Source organism: Vidua macroura, chromosome 3 (assembly GCF_024509145.1).
Source record: "Vidua macroura isolate BioBank_ID:100142 chromosome 3, ASM2450914v1, whole genome shotgun sequence".
In the NCBI taxonomy this organism is placed as follows: domain Eukaryota; kingdom Metazoa; phylum Chordata; class Aves; order Passeriformes; family Viduidae; genus Vidua; species Vidua macroura.
Window position 1 is genome coordinate 654,365 of NC_071573.1, and position 10,203 is coordinate 664,567.

At 47.5% G+C, this 10,203-nt stretch overlaps 1 protein-coding gene across 1 annotated transcript; it reads left to right on the forward strand.

Annotated features, from left to right (window-relative positions):
• The first annotated feature begins 81 nt into the window (after positions 1–81).
• POLR3F (RNA polymerase III subunit F) lies at positions 82–7,145 on the forward strand. Its single transcript, XM_053974475.1, has 9 exons — positions 82–255; positions 689–806; positions 2,241–2,308; positions 2,425–2,492; positions 2,765–2,877; positions 3,400–3,543; positions 4,883–4,990; positions 5,694–5,885; positions 6,470–7,145. The coding sequence occupies exons 1-9, from the start codon at positions 200–202 to the stop codon at positions 6,545–6,547; spliced, it is 945 nt and encodes a 314-aa protein (XP_053830450.1). The 5' UTR covers positions 82–199; the 3' UTR covers positions 6,548–7,145.
• The last annotated feature ends 3,058 nt before the right edge of the window (positions 7,146–10,203 follow it).

Consider the following 10,203-nt stretch of genomic DNA (forward strand, 5'->3'; position numbering starts at 1 on the left):
TGGGTCCCGCTCGCCCCCGCTGGGTCCCGTTGGGTCCCGCTCGTCCCCTCTCGCCCCCGCTCGCCCCCGCTCCGTTTCCAGGGCCGCCGCGCGCCCGCCGCTCCCGCCGCCCATTGGCCGTTGCGTGGCAACCGGCCCCGCCCGCTCCCGCCGTCGCGCGTCCCTGACGTCATCTCGCGGCGCCGCAGCCCGCCGCGCCATGGCGGAGGTGAAGGTGAAGCCGGAGGCGCCCGACCCCATGGACATCGAGAGCAGGTGCTGCGGGCGCCGCGGCGGGCCGGCGGGCAGGCTGGGTGCCTGTGTGGAGGCCGCGAGGGACGGGTGGTGGGGCTGGGGGCAGCAGGCGTGGCGGGGCCTTGTCGTTCAAGACGCGCGGGGGTGGTTCGACGCCCGAGTGTTACCCAGGAAACAGATGCCGGAGCGGGGCGTTGTTAGGGGCACGGAGAGTTTCGTGCTGGGAGGTGCCGAGGGGGCACCGAGGGTTGGGTCAGGTCAGTTCCGGCCGTCCCGGAGGCTTTCTGGCCTTGGAAGGGGAGGTGGTGCACGGGGGCTGGTGCCGAGCCCCCTCAAGAAGCAGCTGATGGACGCTTGTGCCCTGAGCTGCTCTCGTCGCTCTCCTCCGTCCCGACTCCGGCACTGCTTGCATGCAGCAGAACACGGCTTCTGAAGCTGCTTCTCTGGCCCGCAGGATCATTGAGCTGTGCCAGCAGTTCCCCCACGGCATCACGGACCAGGTGATCCAGAACGACATGCCTCACATGGAAGCTCAGCAGAGGGCCGTGGCCATCAACAGGCTGCTCTCCATGGTAGGCACAGCCCACCTTCCTCTTGCTCAGCACACGGAGCTCGAGCCCGTTCGGCACGCAGTTAATGGGCTGTAGGGACGAGCAGGCTCTCATGCTGGGGCTGTTCTCTGAGCCCCCACGGGATCCCGAGGATCGCTCTGAGGGCACACGGGTGAAACCTGCCAAAGCTGTCAGAGCCAAGGATCAGCTGGCAGTGAGAGCGTGAAAGCTGATTCCTGCTGTGGAAAATGCCTATTTTGTGATTGGCTTTACGCAATAGTTACAATGAATATTATCTGTGTAACGTTGGAAAGTTATGCTGTATTAGTTCTCTCAAGCAGTGTGTTGAATGTATTTTTAGGTTATAACACAATGTTAAAATAGGAACTATACTATGTAAGATACTTTTTAACTAGCTCAAGAAAGAGATGGGATAATCAAGGAATTCTTAGCACAAGGATAACAATTACAGAAACCCCTAAATTTTCCAGAGGAGAGGAATTTATGGTTTTCCTTATCAACAGAAACGAACTTCTTCAAGCCTGACTTAGACTCAAAGGCGCCTGGGAATTAACAGAAACTTTTTGACAAGTACCAGACGAAGTTCTTGTTTTAAATAAAATATATGCATAATCATGAGGTGTTTTGTATGTGCAACAGGCTCTTGCTTTTAAGGTGATTCCTTTGTTCCCAAGGCATGCTTGTCGTGGCTTAAGGGCCCGAGAGCATCCGGACGTCCGGAATTCTTTGCTTTTTATTGTCTTGAAATTGTCCTAACTCTAAATTTTTATTACCCTAATTGTATTGCTATTTTAATAACCATTTTATTATTATTAAACTTTACAAATTTTAAAAACCAAGTGGTTGGCGTTTTTCACACTGCTGTTATACACTCTTGTGCTTGCCCAATTGCTTTCCTCTTCAAAACAGGAATCAAGCACTGGCCACAAGCACGCAGAGCACAGCAATCTCTCTGGGTGGCTGAGAGGTGCCAATAATTTGCTTCTAGGAGTCACTGCCCGTCAAAGCTGGCAGCTTGCCAGTGGTGGCCACTTAGTACAAAGCAGAACTTTGCTACTGGAGCTTGGAATTGTTCCAGGGCTCCAAGTGAGTGCTTTGGTGGAAACTGAGAGCAAAGTTTACAAGAACTTGATGTGCCTTGTACCATGTGAAAGTCAGGAGAAATAACAGGGACTGTGTAGCTGTTGTGGGAAGGGTCAGGAGCTGTTTGTTATTTCTGATAGCTGATGATAAGTGGAAATTTGTCAGGGGAAAAAAAAAATATCCTCAAGGCTGTTATTGTTTCCAGTGGTTAGAAACATTAGTTTTTATTTTTCTTTATTTAGTTGACATTAAACAATGTTTTTGTTTTAGAAATTCAGAATATTTTTCTAGAACACCTTCTGAAACAAGCTGTTTGAAGGGAAGTAAATGCATTGTGCCCATCTCTCCTAGGGGCAGCTGGACCTTCTGAGGAGCAGTGCAGGTCTCCTGTACAGAATCAAAGATTCCCAAAATGCAAGGTAGGCCTGTGTCTGCTGGGTAAGTAAGTTTGGAACACAATTCTTGTTTAAAACAAATCAAACTTCTTTCAAATGGTGGACCTTTCAAAAATCCTGGTGTCTGCCTTGTTTTACAGTAAAATGAAAGGTTCTGACAATCAAGAGAAGCTGGTTTACCAAATCATAGAGGATGCAGGCAACAAAGGTACTTTAAATTATGGTTGTGCATGGTACTAACTCTGTTTGCTCATGGGAGCATTCCAGTCCAGAGTCACAAATGCTTGCCCAGACAATACAAATATAAAATCTAGTACCCCATACCTGCTTGTTTTTCCCCAGTCCCTTCCATTCCTTCCCTGCTGCTGGGAGTGGCAGGCAAGCAGCCCAGGCAGTGTTCTGATGTGACTTTTGGTTGGTATATATGGAAAGAAATGGTTTCTTCTATTTATTTCTGTTCACTTCTCTGTTTTTTAACAGGTATTTGGAGCAGGGACATTAGGTACAAAAGCAATCTGCCTTTAACAGAGATCAACAAGATACTGAAAAACTTGGAAAGCAAGAAGCTAATTAAAGCAGTTAAATCTGTGGCAGTGAGTATTTTGTGACTTCCTTTTTAACAATTTCAAACATCTGCTGCATGCTTTGTATGCTTTCAGCAGGGGCAGAGAAGCCTCATTTTGCCTCCAGCTTTCTCTTTGGCTGTGCAGCAGTGTTTGACTCTGCTTTAGAGCTCAGGTCTGAGGTGCAGCAGACACTGGCTCCACAGGTCAGCTCTGTGCTGTCTGTCTTCACTCACCTGGTTCTCATGGGTCTGGTAAAGCAGGTGGGGCTGGAGAAGTCGGACATGGCAAAGCAGTAGCTTCTCTGTGTTCATGTGAAAGGTGCTGGCTTCATCTCGTCTCCCAGCACTGTTATAAAATGATGAGGAATCCAGATCTCTTTGTCTCTGTGTTGCCTGGGGGTCAAACAGGTTAGGGCTAGCTGGAGTCAGGTGGATTGCTGTGCCTTAGGTATAGGAGTGATACAGCTCTTCTGCAGATTGTCTGCTTGTCTGTTCCTTGCTGATGAAGGAAGGAATTTGTTGCTGAGAGCTGTGCCTCTCCCTCCCACAGGCATCCAAGAAGAAGGTCTACATGCTGTACAACCTGCAGCCCGACCGCTCCGTCACCGGAGGGGCCTGGTACAGTGACCAGGACTTCGAGTCTGAGTTTGTGGAGGTGTTAAACCAACAGTGTTTTAAGTTTCTGCAGAGTAAGGTGAGTGCCAAAGTCACCTGCCATTTGTTTTGTAAATGAGGCAAGGCTCAGGTTTTCCGTAAGTGCTGGCCGTTGTTGCAGCTAGGTTGGCAAATCCGTACTGGACTATTCTTGTCACAGTGGTGTGATGGTGGTGTATTTAATGATGGGTATTTTTCCACCCTGGGCAAGGAGGGAAGCCTTTTGTCCCCGAGGTCCAATGACAGCTATCCTAGGTGACCCAAAATTGTGTGTTCCTTATCTTCTGTGTGCCAAGCTGCCCAAGAGTACTGCTGTCCCTAAGGGCCAGCTACCCGGGAAAGAGGAGCCTGTGTTTTATCCTGGAGGGAGGGGTGCAGGATCCCTTTAGAAACGGGAAACCACGGGGGGCTTTTGTTCTCCCTGGGTGCCCGAGGGGATGGCCTGGGGCGGGTCTCCAGGTCGATACCCGAGAAGCTGCTCCAGGGGGAATTCTGCAATACCTTTTCCTGCCGAGGAGGAGTCAGACCCTCTCTCCACCATTTTCCAGCCGCCTGCCGTGTGTGTGTCCAGGAGGGGGCGGACCTGCCACCTGCCGGGAAGATTTTTCCAGCGTTTTTGGCAGCATTGGAGCCTTTTGGCCAAAAATTGTTTTAAATAAATAAAATTGTCCAAGTTTTCTTTCGTCCCTGTCCCCCTCTGATTGTTGTTTGTGGAAGTTCTGGAACCGCAGAGGCTGTTATCTTTTATTTGATTTTTTTCCCCTTTCTGTCTTCTCCCATTTTGTCTCTTATTGGTGGAAGGAGATTGGTTAAAACTAAAGGGGAGATATCCCATTTTGGAGTCTCCACCCCGTATAATTATCTTAAACTAAGACACAAACCAGGCAGCAAACACCAGAGGACCAAAAAATCTAGGGAAAGCCACTGTGGTTTCTGCAGAGCACCTCATTTCTGAGAGGATGTAAGGCAGCAGCCAGTGAGGTAGCTCTGCCTAGAAGACAATTGCCCCTAGTCTAAATTGTCCCTGGTTCATTAAATATGTCTGCAGATTCTGGCATGTGTCCATTCCATTACAATATATTTTTAATTTGCTCTAGGTACAGCAGAAACTTTTTTTTTTTTTGTCAACAAAATGCCATATGCTGATATTTCTTCATATTAATCTGAATTACAGTGTAAATTTTATGTCATTTATTATAAAATTATATTTGATTGTGCACTGCATTGTCTCACACACACCAGTCTTAAGAACGTGGCTTTAAATGCCAAACACGTGCCAGAAATGGAAAACAAGTTTTGTTTTTGAGTCTGCCTGAACTGACCCACGAAGGAGGCTCTTGGCACTGAGTGCTGACGAAGTAACCTTTGCTTTTTCTCAGGCAGAGGCAGCTCGAGACAGCAAACAGAACCCCATGATACAGAGGAACAGCTCGTTTGCCTCATCCCACGAGGTGTGGAAATACATCTGTGAACTGGGCATCAGTAAGGTCAGAACAGATTCATCTCACTACTGTTCAAACGGGCAGTGCATGATTAGCTCTAGGAGCTGGGTGCTGCAAACTTGCTGAAGGTCTCATAAGTGTCTTAGCACCCCCAGCTTGTGTAGTGGAGGAGAGCTCTGTGGCTTCACTGCTTTTTGGGGAGGGTCACTGATACTGCCTGGCATACCAGGATAGCTTGTGCATGTGGGTTTTCAAAAATGTGTAAAGGAATTAGCATTCACATCCTTGTTAACAGTCTCAGCTGGTTTAGATTTCATAATTTCTCTTAGGTTTACATATGCACTTCAAGGAATTTGAGGGTAGGGAAAAATACCCCACCTTTACTGGTCACCATCAACAAGTATATCTTCAGCAGTTTTGTCTTTTTCTTCTTTCACAATTGTTTTCTTGCCAAACTGGAACTGTATTGTGCTAGGCTGATGGAGACATCTCAGGTGCACAGGGAAGTTCTTTTTGGTAAGACCAAGGCTAGTGCAAATCAGAAGTGCTCAGGAGGTAGGAGATATTAGTATTTGCTTTTCTTCTTGCATATGCACAACTCCATAAAGTTCCCAGTGAGTCTGGTGTCTTTTTCTGGACTCGGTTAGAACTCTGTGGATTTCTTACTCGTGGTGTTTGCTCCTTTCCTCCTTGCAGGACTCACTGGCATGCATCTTCCCTAACATTGATTTCACAAATTGTTTCTTAGGTAGAGTTATCAATGGAAGACATTGAGACCATCTTGAATACTCTGATCTATGATGGCAAAGTGGAGATGACCATTATTGCTGCCAAGGAGGGGACAGTGGGCAGCGTGGATGGGCAGATGAGGCTGTACAGAGCCGTTAGTCCTCTCATCCAGCCCACTGGGTTGGTCAGGACACCCTGTGGACTCTGCCCTGTGAGTAACTAATTCTGTGTATCGTGAGTGGTGCATGCAGCTCTTGAACACAGGCCTGCAGTGGCCAGATGGCACATGGCAGGTTCTGCCCACGAGTCAGCCTCGGGGCTAAGCCAGCTGTGCTTAAAAGCTGCCCTTGAGGCCTTAGCTGTGGTGTCACAGGCTCTGTGTTTGGTCTGAACACCTGCTCTGCCAGGTGTTCCCCACTTCCAACCTGTCTCTTTACTGGACTGTATGTGAAAGGATGCTGTCAAGTGTAGCCTTTCCCAAATTATGTTATTGTATTTCTGATCCCAGGTTTGCCTGTGTTTTTATCAAGCTAAATTATTTCTGTCTAGCTTTTGGTCTCTCCTCCCTGGACTGTGAACTGGCTTGTAGGTAAAACTTCCCAGTATGTCCCTTTGTGGTGGGATCTGTTTTTCTGTTCTGCCTCAGAGCTGCCATAAGACTTCCTAGGTTTTGGCCTCTGTTAGTCTAATGCTGATCTAGTGGGAAAGAGGCAGAAAACCTGGGAGCATGTTACACACAGCAAGCACCGTCCAACTGGACGTAATTACTCTGCTGACACAGGGCTTCTTTTGCAGGTTTTTGATGACTGTCATGAAGGTGGTGAGATTTCTCCATCAAACTGTATTTATATGACAGAGTGGTTGGAGTTTTAAAGTCAAAGAAAACTGTAAACTGGATTCATCCTTCACAGCCAAAGTGACAAAGCAGCTTGCTTTTTTTAAAAGCGAACTTCTAAATTTGTAAGCAACTTCAGGACATGGAGTGACAAACCAGCCATGATCAGTTGTGTGAGCTATCCTGGGAGTGGACTGGAAGTGGAGTCAGTGCTGAAGATCAAGGCTGAAGTGGAAATGTAGATCCATTCTTCAACCAAAATTGGAGATGGCAACTAAGGTGGTTAACAAAACAGATTTCTAAGCAACAGTTCAAAATAAAGTTCAAACGAGGTTGAGACATTTTAGTCTTAACATTTATCAGTCCCTCACAGCTGATCAGAAAAACTTGCAACAAGTGGTACCAAGAATGAGATCCCAAATTTTGCCTTCAGATTAATGCTACTGATGGATGCTTAAGTTCTAAAGCTGACACTTTTCTCCCACGATAGCTTCCATCTAACTGAAGAATATGAATCTGATGTGGGAAAGATTCTGAATATGTCAGACAGACACTGAATAAGTCAAACACTTACTGGTTCTTTATTATCTTTCTTACCTGCGTATTTATCATTAAACCCCTGATTTTTCTTACGTACACCTGTGCTTGATTTCCTGTGTTTCTGCCTGGTGATGCATCTACTGTGTTTATTCCTTCTTCATCAAATTTCTGGTGGTGTGTTCTGCAGCTGTGTCACATACGTGGATGTCTCCACTGCAATTTTGAGTAGAGGTGTTCTGGGAAGATATGTCTTCCACAAGAGAAAGGGTTCCTCTGGCCTGATGATACAGAGAAAATTTTTATAGATTCCAGCATCCAGAGTAGCAGAGGGCTGGCCTGGCACACTGGGAGGCAGGGTGGGGTGCACAGGGTCTGTGCACAGACAGGCTGGCTCCTGTGCCACTTGCTGCCTGTGCCTTCAGCTGGCCAGGCTGATCTCTCCACAATTACTCAGTATCTTCACAATGCTCTGCCAGCACTGGGGAACAATCAGGGGGTCAGGCACAACACAGGGCTTGTTGCATCTGGCTATTTTCAAGTGTGCCTGGCTGAAAACAAGCCCTTTGGACACTGTGTTGGGAGGGTGCTGGGAAAGCACCTCTGTGGCTGAGTTAGCAGCATCCTGGGTAACCTGGCAGAGGGTTAACGTAGATTTTGGAACAGTTCACCTCATAAGGGTAAGAGACTTTACATCAGCATTTTCAGTACTGTCCAGGAGTTTGCACTTTCTAAAAGCAGTCTGGATCACATACGAAAGTGTTCACATCTTGCTTGATTTCCATTTCCCTTCTTACAGCGAGGATGGAGGACAGAAGCTAATGAAGGTGCTGTACAAAGAATTAAAAAACCTCCCATGGCTCCTGTCCCACGCAGGGGGGGTATGGAGGCAGAGGCAAAGGCTCCTCGTCTGGGAGCAGCTGAGTGTGTACTGGAGCAAACAATGAGCACTGATGAGCTGGCAAGGCCACGGAAGGACTCTGATTGTCCCAGGAGGTGAGCACCCGCAGCGGGCTCTCCTTTTGCTGCAGGGTTGTCTCCAGGTGAAAGGGATGCATATCTCTGCAGAGGCTGAAGGGCTCTTAGGAAAGAGATGTGGGGGTGAAGTGATTGGAGCTTCATTCTCCCTCTGCCCCCTTTAACCACTGCTCCCTTCCCTGGAAGGCGCCTTGGATCAGACATCCTTTATTCCAGCCAAGGTAATTTCATTGAGATGTGGGGCTGGGGTTGTCTTTGTCTTCCTGTCTTCAAAGGGGACCTGACACAATGGGGTCCTGAGCCTGCAGCTGCAGAGATAACACAATGTTTGTGCTCCACTGCAGCTAGAAGATAACTTCCAGGGGAACAACAGGGCTTTGTCATGCAGGTATGTCACTTTATGCTCTATAGTCACATTCACTGGCAATAAGAAAAAGGAGAGAAAGCTTCTCCTCAGTGAACAGCTTTAGGAAGTAGATAGATGGTTTATTAAGCTCTTTAAATTTTGGCATTGTGTTTATCTGGCTTAGATGACCTTAGTGGTATCTGAAACTTCTTAGTGTTGAAGCTGTAACAAGACTTTTCATATCTGGGGGAAAAGTGCCTATAAGGGAAAAGTAATTTCAATTTAGTTTCTAACAGATAGGAATCTGTCTGTTCTATTTCTACATGAATCAGAGAAATGATCTTTCTGTCACTCTGGTTCTTCATGAACTTGGCTGATCTATCAGCCTGACATTCTTATCTGAAAAGGGAGTAAATGCTAAAAGGTAGCATAAATGGTGTCCTAAGTTTTGTCAATCTTCCCCTTGGCGAAGCTGTCCCTATTCCAAACTGGTATGAAATGTAATCTTTTGAGGATGCTACTATAGTAGCTCCAGTACTCAATATGAAAACACTTACGTGTGGAAAGCTGAATTATCCCTTAAAACATGGATGACAAACAGGAAGCATGACCTGCTCATTTGTTTTCTCAGGCAAGAGGTCAGCGTTCTGCTGCAGGACCAGGAGATCCCTCCTGAGCTGGAGAGAGCTCATCCTTGTTTTCATGAGCCCCGATCCTGCTGTCACCCCATGAGCCTCTTTGGAGTGGTTGCCTCACTAGTAGCAGCCAGCTGTCCAAAGGCAAGTTGGAGGGTGGGCACACCCAGACGCCACACGGAATCGAGTGCAAAATCGTGTTTTAATTCCAAGAGAAACATTCACTATGGTAGCTGGCTGCACTGTGAACTGACAGTGTACAGCTGGCAGGTATTCCCTGCACGTGTAGCCTTTACACTGCAAAGTTTAAAACATGAGGATGAATGGCAAACTTGAAGCTTTGGTACTGAAAACACTTTCCCCGTGGCTGAGTGGCTGTTTGATTTTTTCCTGGGTTGGGTTGTTTGGCTGGGGGTTTTGTATTTTCACTTTGATGGGGACTGAGCCGTCGGAGGAGTGACGGGTGATTGCTGTTCCTCTGGTGCTGTTAGAGCACCATCTCCTGTCTCTTCCTGGGATGGCTCCAACAGGGAAAAGCTCGCTCTTAAGCCGTGCTGGTTTCTTTTTTGCCTCCACATGCAGAGGAGATTTTGGGAAGAAACTCGAGTGAGTGGAGACAACTGGGTCTCCTGTTGCTGCTAAACACTTGATGCTTTGAAGCAGGGTACAGACACCTCAAACAGAGCTGTCCTGTGCCACACACAGACCACCTTTCCCTCCTCTTGCTCTGCTTGGCTGGGGCTTTGTGTCATTTCACCTGTGAGAAATGCATGGCTGGGCCCTCCTCAGCCATGCCGAGCCCAGCTTAGCTTGCAGCCTGGAGGAGACTGAAAGGTGGCGTGACAAGATCCACAGGTGGTGTCCGAGTTCTTGCTGAAAATGTTCATTTCCACCACGAGAAAGTTGGTCATTGCACTTTGCTCACTCTTCAGGAAATCTTCTGGGGAATGGGGAGGACAGGAACCGGAGCTCAAAGTTCTCCTCTCTGTCAGCTGTTTAACACAAACCAAGTTGGGGCTTGTGTAGGCAGCCTGTGGTGTTTTCCTTTCTCCCACTTTTGGAGCAAGCTTGTGCTTCTTTTGGGAAATGCTTTTGGGAAAGCTTTTACTCGGGTTATTTGTTCCACAGACACAGGGCTTTGAGATTGTGCTCCTCTTCCAAACTGCTTTGGTTTAACCCAGCAGACAGGTAAACACCC

Excerpts from the sequence above, each read along its gene's own strand:
- POLR3F (XM_053974475.1), top strand. The coding sequence starts at position 200 with ATGGCGGAGGTGAAGGTGAAGCCGGAGGCGCCCGACCCCATGGACATC. Across the intron at positions 807-2,240 it reads TCAACAGGCTGCTCTCCATG|GGGCAGCTGGACCTTCTGAG; the intron begins GTAGGCACAGCC and ends CATCTCTCCTAG. Across the intron at positions 2,493-2,764 it reads AGAGGATGCAGGCAACAAAG|GTATTTGGAGCAGGGACATT; the intron begins GTACTTTAAATT and ends GTTTTTTAACAG.